General features: G+C 38.1%; 3 protein-coding genes across 3 annotated transcripts in view; 1 reads left to right on the top strand and 2 right to left on the bottom strand.

The window, feature by feature from the left end:
• Positions 1-9,894, bottom strand: part of LOC134802675 (uncharacterized) — a 30,648-nt gene extending 20,754 nt beyond the window's left edge. The window contains exons 1-7 of the mRNA XM_063775309.1: positions 9,433-9,894; positions 8,877-8,936; positions 8,019-8,456; positions 5,460-5,636; positions 2,899-3,014; positions 1,814-1,906; positions 66-189 (exon numbers count right to left, since the gene is read on the bottom strand). Coding sequence (XP_063631379.1) covers positions 66-189; positions 1,814-1,906; positions 2,899-3,014; positions 5,460-5,636; positions 8,019-8,456; positions 8,877-8,936; positions 9,433-9,728 — 1,304 coding nt within the window. The 5' untranslated portion in view covers positions 9,729-9,894. The remainder of the gene's footprint in view (positions 1-65; positions 190-1,813; positions 1,907-2,898; positions 3,015-5,459; positions 5,637-8,018; positions 8,457-8,876; positions 8,937-9,432) is intronic.
• LOC134802942 (uncharacterized) overlaps positions 9,751-19,367 on the bottom strand; it is a 62,215-nt gene continuing 52,598 nt past the window's right edge. Inside the window, exon 4 of the transcript XR_010145910.1 lies at positions 9,751-9,761. The gene's annotated coding sequence lies outside the window, so the exon portion shown is untranslated. The remainder of the gene's footprint in view (positions 9,762-19,367) is intronic.
• LOC134802933 (uncharacterized) lies at positions 10,420-19,069 on the top strand. The gene is made up of 9 exons (XM_063775661.1): positions 10,420-10,735; positions 11,081-11,313; positions 12,696-12,886; positions 13,290-13,435; positions 14,522-14,658; positions 15,490-15,577; positions 16,395-16,553; positions 17,078-17,130; positions 18,520-19,069. The coding sequence occupies exons 1-9, from the start codon at positions 10,520-10,522 to the stop codon at positions 18,653-18,655; spliced, it is 1,359 nt and encodes a 452-aa protein (XP_063631731.1). The 5' UTR covers positions 10,420-10,519; the 3' UTR covers positions 18,656-19,069.

Here is a 19,367-nt window from a genome sequence, read left to right as displayed (position 1 = left end):
TATATAAATAAATAAACAAGAATTGCTCGTTTAAAGGTATTAGATTTATTTATATTACAACTGACCTGTCTTTCTCAATAACGGTATAAGTCAATTCGTAAGCTTTTCGCGCCTCCTTTACGACACGATCCAGTTTCCACAGCAAAATGCGGTATTTCGGCATGAACATGTCTCGCACCGATATGGTTTCTGGAATAACAAAACATATGTGCCATTTTCAACCAAAATGGTACTTATTATCGGTTATCATTAAGTCGCTATTTCCATGTAGTCTCAATTTGAAATCAACCTTATCGACAACCGACAAAGTGGTGCCTTTTTGGTTGAAAACGTCACATATTCAGGGAGACTTAGGACCCAGGGGTATGTCCTTCAACTACGTACAAAAGAGAGGTATTGGCACTGTGAATGTCATCTCGTGGTAGGGCACAGCACAGCGGATGTCAGTCCAGATCTAGAGCACAGACCAACTGGGGAAGTACCTCCACCTTACAGAAAACCGTAGCGAAATAACACTAGACCCTACTTATAGTGTTTTGTTCCTGCCGGTGCTCAACGAGGGTGCGGAGTGTTAGGGTCGGTGTGCCCAGGAACACAACACTATGAGTAGGATCTAGGGTGTTATAATAAAATTATAGTAATCGAACTAATAATATAAAGGGGTGCGATCCCCGTTCTGGCTCCTACCTAGATTTAGATTTATTTAAATATTTCATAATATGAAATTACAATATAAATTATTTTACACTAATCTATACGAATTCATATTATGATCGTCAGGTAGGAAAATAACAATTGATTATAGTTATACAAATGTCAAGCAATACATAATTTAAAACAATTATAAGCAATCAATTAATTAACTATTTTTTTTTTAAGAATATGAATGTCAAATAATATAAAATGAAAAAACAATGTCAATACGACTAAGCATGGATATCTCATAATGATCTTCAAATTAAAATAAAATGAAATACAGGTCAATTGAAAAAATAATTATGTTCAATTTATTGTATTAAATGTCATTTCCATATATGTACATATTCATTTACAGAATATAATGGATTATAATAAAAAGAGTCTCAATTGGCGTTCAAATGTTTCGTCAGATGGTTCGGTTCGCAATTTTGCAGGTAGACGTTCATAATACGTTGGTCCAATCACCCTCGGATTTTTGACTGAAACTGCCATGCGACGCGGCACTGTGCGTAGTCGCCCCGTGGATTGGAGCTGTTTACCTAGTCCAACAGATATCGCTTGCCATCCAGCGCGGTAATGCCGCTAGTATTTTTGGCACTTTTGGACTGGGTGGGGGTCGGAATGGGACTGATAGTATAAGTGGAATGGTATATTAGTAATGTGTTTAGATTTTAAGTTAGGACATTTATTTTAGGGTAAATGTAAACTGTTAAGTAGATTTTAAGATTGACTTTGAATGTACCTGCCAATAATGTTTATGAATAAATGAATGAGTATAAAACTATAGAAATCGAATAAAAACAACCGGTCAAGTGCGAGTAGGAATCGCGCACGAAGGGTTCCGTACCATTACGCAAAAAACGACAAAAAAAGACAACTTTGTTGTATAGGAGCCCCACTTAAATATTTATTATATTTTGTTTTTAGTATTTGTTGTTATACCGGCAACAGAAATACATCATCTGTAAAAATTTCAACTGCCTAGCTATCACGGTTCATGAGATACAGCCTGGTGACAGACAGACAGACGGACAGCGGAGTATTAGTAATAGGGTCCCGTTTTTACCCTTTGGGTACGGAACCCTAAAAAGCACTTATCAAGTTACCAACCGACCTGCTAATGATAAAACCTCCTTCACGAACTCGACCTCTCCCTCTGAAAGCTGACTGAACGTCTTCATCTTGCTGTTCTCATTGTCCGCAAACTCTGTGCAAAATAACAAAAAAAAATATATTTTCTGTTAAAAATAATATTTTTTTGTTAAAAATTTTTTTGGATACAAGCTTTTATCGTCGACTGTACTTTTCTTTCAACAGGCGATAAATACTCATCGAGACAATCATAACAAACCTAAAACAATTAGTGTGCATAGTTTTATCACAGAGTTGCATGCAGTCCATCATCAGATCAGCTCGATGGGTACCAGTTACCATAGAAATGAGCATTTATTTATATAACACAGCCAACACAGGTGAATAAAACCGGCCAACTGCGAGTCGGACTCGCGCACGAAGGGTTCCGTACCATAAAGCATAAAACGGCAAAAAAAATCGCGTTTGCTATATGGGAGCCCCCCCACTTAAATATTTATTTTATTATGTTTTTAGTATTTGTTGTTATAGCGGCAACAGAAATACATCATCTGTGAAAATGTCAACTGTCTAACTATCACGGGTCATGAGATACAGCCTGGTGTCCTGACAGACAGACGGACAGCGGAGTCTTAGTAATAGGGTCCCGTTTTTACCCTTTGAGTACGGAACCCTAAAAAACTGTTAAGATTACAGGGCCGAATTTTATAACAAAATACAAGTTAATACCATTAGTGATTTTACATTCAAAATCACTAATAGCATTGGCTTGTATTTTATTATGCTATAAGCCCCTGGTTGCATTGTACAAAAGTTAAGATACTTAGGATGTTATACTCTGTACCTTTAGGTTCTAAAATAAAAGTAAACAAATAATTTGTAGATTTTCGGGTAGTTGTAACATTTATTGATTAACCAACCAAATACAAAACCACCTGGACCTGTCACTGAACGACCTGACTTTAACCTACATTATTTGATCATGTAATGTCTTCATCTACCCTCAACTGGCTTAAGACGCCATTTGAGGGTAGATTTTGTTTACTCTTTTTTAAACACCTATTATACCTAAAGATACAGACTATAAATAGTAGGTATAGAAATTACCTGTGAGAGCGACCACCGTTTTGGTGAAGAATTTCTCAGTAATGTTTGAGAGGAGACGGAGCGAAGGGATAGTGGTAGCGGCGTCAGGGTAATATGGATCAAGAAAACTGTGGGCTCTGAAAAGAAAACAATATTATCATCATTTCATATGTCTAAAGATGAACTTTTATTTAGAATTAGTAGACGAATGTGTCTGATACTTGATAATGTACAGTCACCAGCGATAATATGTTACACAACGAAGGCCGCAAAAATATCTGACACGATCTTGTTTGTAGAGCCATAAGAGCGTGTCACATATTTTTGCGGCCTTCGAAGAGGCACATATTATTGCAGGTGACTGTACTCGAGTACCCTGTTACGGAAAAAAAACGTATCTAATTACATATTTAATACTTCCTATCTAGTATACGTTGTTTTTTTTTATGATATAGGAGGCAAACGAGCAGACGGATCACCTGATGGTAAGCGATTACCGCCGCCCATGGACACCCGCAACACCAGAAGGGTTGCAAGCGCGTTGCCGGCCTTTGAGATGGAAGAGAGAAGAGAGAATTTTTTGAGAATTAAATCTGTTTATTTCAAAAAAATATTAATAGCATTACAATTTCTTAAACCTAGTTACAATCTTTAATATTTAAGATGGGAGTACGCTCTTTTCTTGAAGGTTTGAAGGTCGTATCGGTCCGGAAATACCGCAGGCGACAGTTCATTCCACAGTTTGGCTGTGCGAGGCAGGAAGTTTCTGGAGAAACGCACAGTTGAGGACTGCCAACCATCCAAGTGGTGAAGATGGTAATGTTGTCGCGTAGGGCGATGGCGGAAAGAAGCGGCAGGGATTAATCCCCACAATTCCTTGGAGCACTCCCCCTTATACATGCGATAGAAAACGCAGAGCTAGGCCACATCTCGATGCAGCAGTTTTGCCGTAACAGGGCAGATCAGGGGCATGTCAGTGATGGTCATGTGCTTGTGGTCACACGATATCGGTTTTGAATTCTGAGATAGCGCCCATATGGATACTTTTTCATAAGTCATCATAGGGATCGTTTTCAAAGTTTTCAGGGGTGCGGATTTCAATAATGATGACTTGATGACCTTTTTGGAATCTGAGATGTAGAATACGTAGGTTTACGTAAAATATGTTATGGATGTCGTTTTTTGTCTGAATATAACAACAAAACAAAACAGTTTTCCTAACAAAACTTCCGTGAGACACAGACAAATTAAATATATTAAAAACGGGTCACTCACGTATTTTAAGTCGAAAAACGCTCGACATGTTTCACTCCGTACCGAGGAGTGTCATCAGGAGCTTGCGTTTACGGTGACGGACCGGCGCAGACTGCGGGCCGCAGCTCTCCGCACCCGATGACTCGGCGCGGGCGCCGGTGGCGGCAAGGGGGGCGAGAAACTACCCTCATTTATGGGGTTGTCTATTGTTTGTCCGAAAATTATATAAAATAATACTCATATGCCCGAATTTTATTTGCCCGAATTGTTTGTTTACCATAAAAATTATGTGACATACTCTTTGTTTACCCGATTATTAGATTCCAGAACGTACGAGTGCCATACGTGTTGTTGTCCATATTATTAATTGTAATAATATTATTTAATAGAATATTTAAACCTCACTAACCCACTTTTCCAGTAGTATTTCTTTTCTGTAAGGGTCGCAGTTCAAACCTAACGTAACCCATTTTTCTAGTAGCATTTGGTTTCTGTAAGGGTCGCAATTCAAACCTAACCTAACCCACTTTTCTGATAGCATTTCTTTTCTGTAAGGGTCGCAGTTCAAACCTAACCTAACCTACTTTACTAGTAGCATTTATTTTCTGTGTGGGGTGCAGTTCAAACCTAACCTAACCCACTTTTCCAATAGCATTTCTTTTCTGTAAGGGTCGCAGTTCAAACCTAACCTAACCCACTTTTTTAGTAGCATTACTTTTCTGTAAGGGTCGCAGTTCAAACCTAACCTAACCCATTTTTCTAGTAGCATTTGGTTTCTGTAAAAAAAAATATTATGGCTAGTGATAATTATGGCTTACAATGATGATGACAAATGATATTATTGAAATTGATTTTATGGGAAACAAAGTTTCTGGCACGTGACTAATATAGTAAACAATAAGTATTGCATATGTAATTATGGGAAACAATATAATGGCTGTTGACTATTATGGCAAATGAAATTATGGCAAATGAAATTCTGGCAAGTGGGTGTATACCCATTTATGGCATTATTGTCAAATGATGGGTTGCACACAACACCCACTACGTTATTCGCTAATGGTTCATCCACACTGACAATAATGCCATAAATGAGGGTAGTCTCTCGCCCCCCGGCCGCCACCGGCGCCTGCGCCGAGTCATCGGGCGCGGAGGGCTGCGGCCCGCAGTCTGCGCCGGTCCGTCACCGTAAACGCAAGCTCCTGATGACACTCCTCGAAACATGTCGAGCGTTTATCGACTTCAAATACGTGAGCGACCCGTTTTTAATATATTTTATAAAACAAAACAGTCATATCATAAGGTAACATTTTTAGATAGGTACTTACAGAGACTGATCAGTCTGAATATTAGAATCTTTGTTTTCTTTATGCGGACTATTGGACACATTTTTGGTCTTGTGTGTTTCATCTTTATTCTTTTTCTCACTAACTTTATTGTTAGGTTTTTCTTTATCTTTTTTAGATTTGTTGCCATTCTTTGGTACTTTTTCAAGCAGTAAAGCCCTGAAATTGGAAAAATATGCTACAGGTCAAACTATTATTTTGCAGGTACCATACCATTACATATACCACTTAGGGATTGCAATCCGGTCCGGCGGATCCGGTAATCCGGCCGGATCCGACACTTTTTAGGAGCTACCGGATCCGGTTAAAATCACCGGATCCGGACCGGATCCGGGAAATAAGAAAAAAAGACCGCACACAGCACCCACTGAGCGTTTTAGGTGAGATAAAGGCGACGGATGGAAGAAAGAAGTTAAACAGAATAAAGAATGAATGAAAAATTCAAAATTTAGTAAAATAAAAAGATATTTAATATGACGATGATTGAGAACAGAGGAGGATTTCCTCTTCTTTCATGTTGGTGGCACAAATCGGCACGATACGACGATTACTTATATACTTAGAAGTAAAAATTAAAAAATGGAGATGTTATGGAAGGCATTTGTAACGACCGGTCTGGCCTAGTGGGTAGTGACCATTCAGTGACACTGTCTATGAAGCCGATGGTCCTGGGTTTGAATCCCGGTAAGGTCATTTATTTGGGTGATGAACACAGATATTTGTTCCTGAGTCATGGGTGTTTTCAATATAAATAAGCATGTATTTATCAATATACTATATGTATATATATCGTCGCCTAGTAGTACTACCTAGCTAGCTAGTACCCATAGTGCAAGCTTTGCTTGGTTTGGGGCTACGAGTAGGTCGATCTGTATAAGATTGTCCCCAAATATTTATTCATGAATTATTTACTTATTTGTGATTTAGACTATAAAACTATTTTCACGGAAAAAAAAAGAAAGCAAGATAATATTGGAGCGCATTTCATATACTTTTGGTTAAAAATAAATATCTTGATATTAGAATGGATTGATATCCATTCTAATATACGCTGATGCGTTACAAATAATTCCATCTAAGAACAGTTGCGAAAACTTGTCCTTTCAAGGAGTTCTCCAATTCCCATCCCATAATTATCCCATTAACAGGCTTTGGGCTCTAATCAAATTTATAATTTTATTGTAAACGTAAATTTGAGCAGAAATTAATAAATGACTTAGATTTCAAGTTTTATTTTTAATTTGAGATTGACATTGTGACACTTTTTAATAAAATAAAATAAAATAAAATAGCCTTTTATTTCGACCTTAAATTTTTTTAAATGGTACAGTTTTGTCATGTTATTGAATATTTGTCAAATTTGTCATGCTAGTCAAACATATTACACTATTATTATTATAATTTGATTTAGAATAAGGTTGGTTGTCATTTTTGTTAGAGTTGACATCGGTCGACTTGCCTCCCGGCATAGGCCTCCCCTAAGACCTTCCATTCCTCTCTGTTAGTTGCTCTTCTTGTCCATGTCCATGTTGGTCCAGCGATAGCTCTAATGTCGTCTTCCCATCTGCGGTAAGGTCTGCCTCTTTTCCTTTTCCCGTCTTTGGGGTACCAGGTTGTAACAATTTTTGACCATTTTTGTCCTGGCTCTCTGAGCATGTGTCCAGTCCATTTCCATTTTAGGCTATCTGTTACATAGGATACATCTCTTAATTTTGTGTTTTTTCTTATGGTGCTTAGTCTTATTTTGTCTTTCTTTTTGATGTTGAGAATACTTCTCTCTATGTTGTGTTGACATACTTCTAGGGATTTCCTATTTTTTTGTGTTAAGGCCCACGTTTGGCAACCATATGTCATGCTAGGGAGGATGCAAGAGTTGAACAATTTACTTTTGCATTTTAGTGGGATTTCCGGGTTTTAATACTTACTTTTATTTTATTGTTAAAAAGTTTGTTCTTATTAACTTTAAATTGTTGTTTTATGAATACATTTTTTAAAATACCCTTTGTTTCTCATATAACGTATAAAACTTGAAAAATATGTCATTTAATTAACTTTAATATCCTTATACCTAACCGGATCCGGTTCGGCCGGATCTGGCCGGATTGTGGCCAAAATTCGGCCGGATCCGGCCAGATTGAAAATCAATCCGGTTTGCAATCCCTAATACCACTGTCTCATACCGGTAGATCTACATAATATGCGCTCACCAAATCTTATATGTGCAGGATTTTTATCAAATGAATTAATACCTTGTGTTCTGTTGCTAGGTAGCTGTTCCGCTGGCCCAATATTACAGAGTTCTATGTTACATATTCAAGATAGTTGAAATTCGACTTAATGTCACTATGATAATGTTCAAATTTCAGTTAGATAAAAGTGAAATACAGAACCCTGTAATATTGGGCCAATTTTTTTTGGGGTCATTTTTGCAGGCAAACATAATCATGTTCACTAGATTCTTCTTCTTCACTAGATTAGTTATTAAATGCAGCTCATAATTTCTACCGAACTACAACATAACCAAAACAAAGAAAAACTTACGCCGTCTCTCTCCCACTAGTTTCCTTAAGTGTCACCTCAAACTTACAATCCCCACAACCCTCCATGGCCTCCCAAAGTGGTGCGTAAAGCGACTTATACCCGAACCCGACATCCTTGTCTCGATACTTCAACAGATTGTATATATACTCCGCTTGACTTAAATGCATTTCTTCATAGGACAATTTGGTTTGAGTGCTTTTGATGAAGCGTAAAGTTTTGTCTAGGAACCGGACTTTAAAGGTGCCAATCGGTTCTTCAGGTACGTTGGGAGGGCGGAGCGGGCTCGCATGTGAGTGTGGTTGCATGGTGGCAGGTTCATGAGGCAGGGGAGCGCGTGTGTGAGGTTGTCGGAGGTCATGAGGTAGGGGAGCGCGTGGGTGTGCTGTGTGACGTTGGAGAGCTGAAGCTCGTGCTTGGATTAAGCGGTCGGCTATGGTGCTGTGAAACGTTAAATGGATTGAAGAAAAGCTTGTTATGTGGTAAGCAGACAACAGAAAAGTTTTGTAATATTGAAGTTAATTTATTTGCAAGGAATGAAGTGATGACGAGTGTTGCTTATAGTGAATGCACTGCACAATGCTACATATTTGGGAAATTTTATCTTATTTCTGCTCAGAAAGAGTTTTTTAAGTCATATATTTTTCAATCAAAAAAGTTATAGTATGGGAAAAAATTCTCAAATTTCTTCTTGTAAGGTCTAAAGATGAAAAAAGCTTGTAATTCTGAGTAGAAATAATATAAAATATGGTACATTATTATTAATTTGTTTCAATATAAAAAAATAAACAAACTAATTTGTTAGTCAGACGGTGAATTGAACTAAACAAAAAGAAAAACCGTAATAAAAATAAGCCTTACCTCAGCTTGACTGGCTTTTTCTTAATCTTATTAGAAAACATTTTTTTGTACACTAAGAGGCTGTAAGAAAAAAAATACAAAAATAATCTTACATAAATTAGATACAGGCCACATCAGTTGTCATAACTGCCTGCCTCCTTATTTAATAAATAAATTGACCCTGTTTCAAGCAAATTATAACTTTATATATTCTTGTCATGGGGCTATTCATAAATTACGTCATCGTTTAATTACGTACGTCAAATTAGGGGGGGAAGTCTGGACGTAGGAGGAAATGGGGTCATTCGAAGCATGATTTTTGGATGATTTTAGAGGGGGTCAAAAATCGATGACGTAATTTATGGACAGCCCCCATGCTCAAATAAAAAAGTACACAGAATTTATTAAATAACCTGCCCTCACAATAATTATCATTCTCTATACTACTATGAAAATTAAGGGCAAGTTACATTTAATTTAACTAACATTAGGTACTCATTTAAAAAATTGTATAGACTGTTTTCTAAAGGACATTATATCTATCTAATTAGGCATTATTTTGAATTCGTAAACTTACTTCCCATTCTCATAAGCATGTGTCCACCTAAACACCTCCCGGGACATCTCCAGGACTTTGATTATCTCCTCGGCAAGCACTCTGTCCTGATACTTGAAGGCCTTGCTCTTCAAATTCCTTGTATCAGTGACCAAATTCACCAAAAACCCCTCGACGTAAGGCGAAATGGAGGGAAAGTATACTTCACTGTTGTTTCTTTTCAAAAAGTCCAGTGTTTTTTGAAGATAATCGTTTACTTCCATGGGTTCCATGTATTTCATGGCTTGCTCAAACTCCATTAAGTTTTTTGAAGCCATGTTGACAGTGTTTTGGCAAGTGCGCAAAAGCTTCTTGATGATTTAAATTCTTTACTATATTTCAAGGATGCCTAAAGTTCCGCGTGAATATATGAATCGTGCATGATTGTAGACATTTTTACTATTCATAACACCGAAGAGAAGTAGTGATAGTTGTCATGAACATATTGTAAATGCAAATTCTTACTTGTGGGTACCCACACTTCTGGAAAATTGATGAAACCGGGTCGTCAGCGAAATATGCAAAAAAAAAGTAATTAAGATATTTTTAAATAACTCTAGTCAAGTAAGTTTAAGTTATTACCGACAATATTATTGCTGAATAGAATGAGATTTTTCTTAAAAACTGCAGGATTTTCGCTAAACAACAAACAGAAAACTGAGAAGATGTCAAGAAGAAAATTTCAAAAAACAGGAAGACAACGTTTTGTTTCTTCAAATTCTTCAAGAAATAATATTGACCCATCATCCAAACATACCTTAAATTCAAACAAAATTTATTTATTTGAGTAGCATATTATTCAAATTTTACAAAATATACTAAATATTTGCCTTATACGATAGTTACGATATACAGTGAATCAACTCATTCTAAAATAGATAATGGAATAACAAAACGCAGTCAAAGCTGTTCGAAACATGGTTTTTACTGCCTAATTTATAATTATTTCATATGGCAACATCCTTATGAATGTCAATTTGTGTTTTTACAAAATGTACACATATTATTTCTGGAATTATCGTTTAATTCTAAATTAAAGTGCTATAATTAAATAACCAATTCATTAATAATGTCTTTCGACGTCAATTGGGACGTCGAAAGTCAGAGAGAAGACCACGAATGCGAAGAACATTGGCAGTTAAGAAAGGCGTTCATAGAACGATGGAAGAACGAATATCCTAAAGACAGGCTGGTTTGCCTAGCTAGGGTCTTCGCTAACATGGAGTTCATGGGTTGCCGGTACCCCACAGAAGTCATGCAAGAAGTTGGAAGGCTCTCTCAAGAAGTAAGCTCACTTTTCCCTCTGACTTTAATGTTTGTCTAACTGCAGCATCATTTGAATTGGTTTTAGTGAAAGGCACATTCAATATAATTTTTCGCATAGTACTCAACTTTCCGTTTGTCCCATGAGGCTTGTTATCATTAAATTTATCCCCTGTTTTAGGCTCTTTTTTGCTGTGTCCCAACACCTTTTAAAACAACACACAAAAAAGAGTTTTAAAACATGATACTTTAACTATATGCGGCATTCCATGCCTAAACCCCTTACCCTTTTTAAACCCTTTAGCCATGGAAAGTCACAGATTTATATTTCACAGTGTATAGTAACTATAACATAATGATTTCATAGGTAGCAAGCACCTACAGAAAGTCCAAGAAAGGTAAACTCCAAAGGACGTTTGTATCAGCCTCCGATGCTGCCGAGGACCGAGCGAGAGGTGTAAAGCGCGAAGGTGGCATTATCAAAGACGGCCCAGCACCGAAGTCTTCCAAAATCCAGTTTGTGAAACAGGGCCAGGGCAATGAAGAGGAAAGTGAGGATAAGGATGTGGATAGTAGAATAAGGAATTTGATTAGTTCAAGGTAAATCATTGTAGGGTTATTGCATCAGTTTACCGTCCAGTGCCTGTTTCTGTCCACTTGGCATAGTTGCTTCAGAATTGCGTATGATGATGATCTATGTAGCAACTACGCCAAGTGGACGGAAACAGGCACTGGACGGTAAATTGACGTAATGACCCTATTTTTTTAATGCTTGTCTCAATAAGTCTTAATAATTTTATTATTTGAATTTTTATACTTTTTGAATAAAAGACAATTTTTATACTTTTTGAATAAAAATCAAAACAGTACCATGTTCTTTATTCTTTATTTCATTGTAGTCATGTTCATAAACATTATGTTCTCTTAAATTAATTATAAAAAACCTAATAAAGATTACTGCATGAAATTTTTTGAAACTTTATTTGGTTAATTGTTCAGTTTGTTCATAATAATTCTTAAAACTTAAATTCACCCTAGTTTCAGGTTGTCAAATTTGCTGATTGATTCAAAACTTAGCATACTGTTAAAACCTTGGTGGTAATGCAAAGTTAGCAATCTTCTTCTTCCTCGGTCCCTCATTGCTGAGGATCGCAACCATGTATGCTACGTCTCCACAGTGTGCGATCATAGGCCATATGGGTCACGCACTGCATGTTGCCGCCAATCACCCTCTTCACAACATCAGACCATCTCGTGGGTGCTTTTCCTCGCGCTCGCTTGCCCTCTATTTGGCCCAAGATAATCTGCCTTTCTAGGTTGTGCTTTTTAGACCGCATGATATGACCAAAGAAGCTGAGCGCGCGTTCTTGACATTTTGTAGAGAGCCGTGTGGTGATCTTCAGCTCCTCTAGGATAGACTTATTGGTTCTCATAGCCGTCCAGGGTATGCGTAGGAGCTTTCGCCAACACCACATCTCTCTCTAAAGTTAGCAATAGAAACATTCTATTAAACACGAAACCTCTTCAAATAAGGTCTTGATAAGTTATTGATTTTCAAAGACTGAGCCATTCTTTACTTATTTATTATATAATATGGAATCATCAGGGATCAGAAACATCTTTAACCATGTAAGGCCCACCAAACCTAATTTTCCTATTTTTAATTTGAACCTTGTTGTAAAAGTGACAATACAAAAGAAATGCTACTTTATTTGGTTCATGAAAGATTGTTGTTCGAATTGGATTGCAACAAATACATTGTAGGTAATGTACCATCACGTTCGGCGATTGTTGCGCCATTTAGGGTCCTAGCTAAATTGGTTGTTCAATACTTACGCTATAGAATTTCCAATTTAGCAAGAACCCTAAATGGCATATCAATCCTGTCCTGTGTGATGACTGTACATTGAGCCTACAAGGTTGTGACAAATATTCTAATACTAATAAAGCCAAAAATCAAAGCTATTGTTTGTTCATTCCAGCATATCTAAAACCGACAAACCGACTGAGGAAGCTCGGAAGCCCCTCGGGGACCTCAACGAGTACCTGAAAGACCTGAGCAGCGTGCGGTGCCTGGATGCCCGGGTGTTCGACGAGAGCATGTTCTTCAGCAGCTTCGGACAGCTGGTGCTGCTCGTCAGGCCCTGGGCGGGGAAATGGTGGAATATACAGAGTGAGTAGAGCATATTTAATACCTTTAAACAAGCAATTCTTGTTTATTTATATATATATTTCGGGGATCTCGGAAACGGCTCTAACGATTTCGATGAAATTTGCTATATGGGGGTTTTCGGGGGCAATAAATCGATCTAGCTAGGTCTTATCTCTCTGGGAAAACGCGCATTTTTGAGTTTTTATATATGTTTTCCGAGCAAAGCACGGTCTCCCAGATATTAAGCAAAATGTGAGACGCAATATACACTGGACAAAGAAATTGGACAAGTGGAATACCACCCTGAGGCTGATGGTACAAAGGCAATAATTAGTACATACTAATATGTATGTATGTATGTCTGCTCTTATGCTAACTAAACTAACCGATGTAACTAAAGTAAAACTAAATCTGTATATTCCAGCAAGCTGTCAAGTATGCAACATCCCGTTCAGCTCAACTTTTGAAGACGGTGCCATGTCCATGCTGGTCAACGGGCTCCTGGTGGCGCGCGCCGGGGGGATTTCTAAAGCGGACGCCAAGTGCAACGTCGAAATTATGGCTTGGAATGTAAGATTTTATTTCCTCTTATACCAAGTGAAGAGTTTTTTCTGCTTGCACACATTTTTATCATTTATTTCAACGTTTTATTTATAAGCTGACTACCAGTCTGGCCTAGTGGGTAGTGACCCTGCCTGTGAAGCCGATGGAGTCGGGTTCAAATCATGGTAAGGGCATTTATTCGTGTGATGAGCATGGCTATTTGGTTTTTTTATTTCTATGTAAATTGATCAGTAAATAAAAACAATAGAACTATACTCATCCTTTTCTTTTGGGTGCTTAGTTAGTGTAAGACAAAGATAGTATGATTCTAATGTTTGAAATGAGACAGTCCGTTGATAAACTATATTTAAGTATTTATATATTATATAAGTATATGAAGTATATCGTTGTCTAAGTTAAGTACCCACAACACAAGGTTTATTGAGCTTACCGTGGGACTTAACCAATTTGTGTAATAATGTCCTGTAATATTTATTTATTATTTATAAGCAGCTAAGGACATTTAAGTACACACTTAAATGCCCTTATAAAATTTATGACGGATATTTGTTCCTGAGTTATGGATCTGCTATGTACATCGTCATCTACAATCCCACAAACCAGGGATATTGCGAATATTCGTATCCGCATCCGCGGAACATCCGCATTATTTTCAACATCCGCATCCGCATAAAACCGATGCGGAGCAACTGCATGATGCGGATGTCGACCAAGTCGGTAACAGGAACGTATTAGCGGCGGCGTAAGTGCTAGGTAATTTCGTCATTATATATAACGAAATCGTCTAGATCCCGAAAAGTCGGCCAAGTTACTGTTTATTAAATAAAACGCACCTATATTCTTGCTCAAATACTAAACGTTTCGTTTTTTTTAAATAAAAAATGCTATAAATGTAATTTTTGACGTTTTTTAAGTACCAAATCTTGACATCCGCATCCGCGGATGTGAGGCTTTAAATATCCTCATCCGCATCCGCGGATGTCTAAAAATCTGCATCCGCAACATCCCTGTCACAAACAATTCTTATTGAACTGATTGTTGGCCTAGGTCGATTTGTGTCATGATATTTATGTATTCTACTGATTGTTACAGCGACTACGCGAGGAAGTGATAACAGTGGTAGTGAAAGAGCAATTCAGAGCAGACGGTGGCGCCATCTCCGTCAGCGAGGTGGCGGGGCGGCGCGACGACGAGTTCGGAGCGCCCGTGGAGAACAGCGTCGCCACCAAGTAACACCATCTGTTTCTGCTACCCCCCTTTTTACCTTCGACAATATGCTCATTTGTAGAGATGCTACGAATATTCGGCAACTACTTGGTATTCGGCCACTTTGCCGAATAATCGGTATTCGGCCGAATACATAATATCTGTTGCAACTACAGAAAAAGAAAAATTACACAATAATAATAACCAAAAACTAGGTATACATATAATTAATATTTAAAATGTATTCTTGGAAAGTTGATAAAAATGAAGACCCTTTTTTGAGCATTTGTTGATTACAAAATATTTTATTTTTATCATGGGTCTGATTTGATTGACTCTATTTATATCTTTAATTTTGTTACACAAAAAATATGTTCTAGCAAACGTTGTTCTGTGTTGGCGAACATTTTCATAATAATTGTGACTCAAATGTCATGCCAAATATTCGGCAGAGAGAGGGGCCGAATATTCGGTGTTCGGCCAAAACCAGTACCTGTTCGGGCATCTCTACTTATTTGGCCCATTTTATTAACCTTTTGAACGCCAAACGGCGCATCCATTTGCCGTGCCACTGACGCCACGGGGGTAAAATTTAGTTTTGTGAATAAATAATGCCAACCTAAAAGTGGGATGTTTTTCAGTAGATTTTCATCAAAAAACGATCGACGTCAAATGCCGTCTTTGGCGTCGTTGTCACGATTTTGCGTTGACGTCAATTGCCGTCTGTGGCGTTCAAAAGGTTAAAAGTAGTTTTTGTGTTATTTTTACTCAGGATCACGAACTCTTTTGATCTTGATAGGGGAAATAAGTGTCCCAAAATTGTCAGTGTGATTGTATTTGTTGTTGTTGTGTAGGATGATGAAGCTGATGGGGTGGGCGGGCGGCGGGCTGGGCGCCGACGCGCAGGGCATCGAGGAGCCCATCAAGCCCCATCTACAAATGGTGAGTCACACTAGTTTTTGTACTCTAGGCCTATGATAAAAGTAAACACAATTTTTCAAATATAACCTTTTAACAAAAAAAAACAACGGGTTGCACTCCGGGAGTGCCGGCAGAAGTGAAAACTCGATGACATTGTAACAGTTTTTCGATCATGTCACGTGACCGTCTTACGAAGCGTCTTACGTCTTACGCTGTCGCGAGTTTAACATTTTTTCCCCATCACAAAAAGTGTACAGCGCCGCTAAAGAAGTTTTCACTTCAAAAATGAAGAATTGACATAACAGTCTGAAAGTTCTGAAAGAGAATGCATGAGTAACTATAGAAACGTATAAGAACAACCTATATCCATCATCTTCCTCGCGTTATCCCGGCATTTTGCCACGGCTCATGGGAGCCTGGGGTCCGCTTTACAGCTAATCCCAAGAATCGTAGGCACTAGTTTTTACGAAAGCGATTGCCATCTGACCTTTCAACTCAGAGGGGATTCTCTCTCTCACGATGTTTCCCTTCACCGAAAAGCGACTGATAATCAAATGATATTTCGTACATAAGTTCCGAAAAACTCATTGGTACGAGCCGGGGTGTGAACCTGCGACTTTCGGATTGAAAGTCGCTCGCTCTTACCGCTAGACCACCAGTGCTTCAAGAAAAACCTGTGACTAAAATAGTATTTTATATAATCGTGAGTGTTGAGCTCTCTATTATAGCTTTTCAGTCGAGTACCGTGTTTAGGCTACGAAGCTTGCTGAGTGGCCTAAGTAAGGTGCGAGACACCTCTTTTACTCTGCAATTAGAATTGAATACATTTGTTGTCCAGGTGAACCGCCAAGGCCTCGGCAGCACCTGCTCCGACGCCCAGAGCCTCCGTCGAGCCGCCTTCACCCTCATGAGGCGGTACTTAGCCTCAGACTGTCTCGACGTGGACCTCATATTCAGTAAAGACTTCTCTAAGGAAGAGCGGGCTTCCTTACATCAGGTAAACTTCGTCATACGTCAGGTAAACCTTGTCAACAGGCGATACTTAGCCTCAGACTGTCTCGACGTGGACCTTATCTTCAGCAGAGACTTCTCTAAGGAAGAGCGGGCTTCCTTACATCAGGTAAACTTTGTCATACGTCAGGTAAACCATGTCAACAGGCGATACTTAGCTTAAGACTGTCTCGACGTGGATCTTATCTTCAGCAGAGACTTCTCTAAGGAAGAGCGGGCTTCCTTACATCAGGTAAACTTTGTCACACGTCAGATAAACTTCGTCACACGTCAGGTAAACCTTGGCATGAAGCGGTACTTTTTTTTTTATTAGTTCTATATAATAACGAACCTACTCACAAAATTTTACCAGAATCGGTTAAGAAATGCGACAGGGACATATGGAAGCATGTTTGTCCGCTGAAACGGAGACGCTTTGCACTCGCTCTGTCAACTAGCTTATAAATGCAGTCATGGTCAACAATTTTAGATGTTTTTTATTGTACTCATTCTTTTCTATATTGTTTCCAGGTTGCGCAGAAGGTCGGCTTGGCCAGCAGGAGCTACGGGGCTGGAGAAGAAAGGTAAGAACGCCACAGACATCTAGTTACATGTACAAACAGCAACACTCTTAACTGTCCATTGCTGGACCTTATGCATTTTGTTATAAGGTTTACAAAATGTCAGCTAACAGTGTGTGCGATGGTATACAAAAACAGAACAAACCCAGTTTTTAATAACAGTTATAGTTTGTCAAAGGACTGTCTCATTTCAATCATAGACAGAGAGAATCATACATACTTTGTCTTACACTAGTACTAGCACCCAAAAGAAAAGGATGAGTATAGTTTTCCTGGTTCTTACTGACAAATTGGTTTGACCAACTATATCATGTAAATTACCTTTGATTTGTGATATATGAGGCAAACGAGCAGACGAAATACGAATCGCCTGATGGTAAACAATTACTCACCCCTCAAGATCTCAAATGTTGCCATGATGATGACGTTAGCTGGAAATCGTATACAGGCTGGCTGAAAAATAACTGCATTCCCGTTGCCAGGAAAGTTTTGGGATTATACTGAGCAACTTTTACTATTGAACCAACCACGAAAATCCTCCCATAGAAAATGGACCAGCCAAAATGTATGAAACAACCAAATTTTTTTCGGGATTCGGGGTTGGTCTCATAGTAAAAGTTGCTCAGTATACTTCCAAAACCTCCCTGGCAACGGGAATGCAGTTATTTTTTAGCCACCCTGTATAGTAGATCAGCGGTTCTCAAATTTTTTCACCACTTTTCGAAAGCGACATTTGACAGAGCCCCAAATTAAACATTTTCGTTCATCACTGTGGACCCGACACAGAAGAGCTGGTTCTTGATTTTTTTACTTATTTTACACCACAGATGTTTTACGCCGCGGAGCACACTTTGGGAATAGCTGTAGTAGACCATAGACTGCTAAAGCATGAATGAGTAGCATAACTTCAAACACGGGTAAATCCATCTGTCAGATTATGCCATTCTGGTATTAAGAAAAGGAAATAGGGTAGATATTTGCTGAGAGGGTCGAATTTACCCGAGTTTGAAGTTAAGCGACACAAATAGAACCAAAAAATGAAGGGTGAATCTACTTTTTCTTGTCACTAGTTGCCATGGTTATACGGTCTCCTGGGTCACTCTAAAAATACTGGTTATTTCGTATTTAAATGAACCAAACTTGAATTTTTTGGTAGTTATAACGCCTTTCCATAATGGGACATCTACTAAGCACGTTTGTAGAACATGGTACAGCAGCTCTTCTAAGAAACTATGCTAATATTGTCTCCTGGCTGATGGGACAGAATAACAACAAGAAATAGTTAATCGACCCATTTAATAGAAATCATTTGGAATCTCAGTTCGTGTGACCACTCCTCAATCATTGCTAGTGTGCAAAGTTACCTACAACTAACTTATCAATTAATTTCAGATTCCTGGTGGTAAAGAAGAAGCTGGACCCCTTCTCGCTCGCACGCGCCGTGTTAGAGAAGGGCGGCAACACCCCCAAATACCAGGTGTTCATACCGTGCGGCGCCAGTAAAAGAACACAAAGAAATAGAAGATAATAATAATTTTTTACACCGGGCAAAGTAAAACTTTAGGGCAAAGATTAAAAAAATAGGGCAAAGTTGTCATCTTGTGTTTTAAGGATTCGATATCTCAACCTCAACAAGACAATGTATTTTCTTCAATTCCCGCGATAAGTATTTCTTTCAAGCTACATATATTAAATAATATACAAATAAAATTGTTGTGACATACGGACAGACAGACGCACGAATGAACAGACGGATATGATAAAATTTTAAGGGTCCCGTTTTTGCTATTTTGGCTATGGAAGCCTACAAATGTACGAAATCGTATTTGTAATAATTATACTGAATGGGACCTTATCGTGCTAATATTTTGTATTCACGTAGCCGTTTCGAACGTGAGTCTTCATGTGACAGAGTTTGATTTAATAAAGTATTTTTAGTGTATTTTGGTGTTTGATTTGAATACTCTTTAATTTAAGCTGAACAAGCTTTTAGCAAACCACAATAAATATATTTGTGTGACTTCGCCAAGTCGCAACATTTGTACTCCGCATTGGACTAAATCCCTTTATTTTATTTTATTTATTCAGGTAATTACAACACAATATCTAAACTTAATTACAAAAGTATCGTTAAACCAGTAAGGTTTGTCTCCATACTCCATCTGCGGGCGATTATATGCAACAATAGTTATCAACAAACTTACTAGTTTTGAGGGTTTGTGATTAGAAGAAAAAAACTG

This window comes from Cydia splendana, chromosome 25 (genome assembly GCF_910591565.1).
Source record: "Cydia splendana chromosome 25, ilCydSple1.2, whole genome shotgun sequence".
Taxonomy (NCBI): domain Eukaryota; kingdom Metazoa; phylum Arthropoda; class Insecta; order Lepidoptera; family Tortricidae; genus Cydia; species Cydia splendana.
The sequence above is the reverse complement of the archived record's forward strand: the minus strand, read 5'-3'. Positions and strand labels throughout refer to the sequence as shown.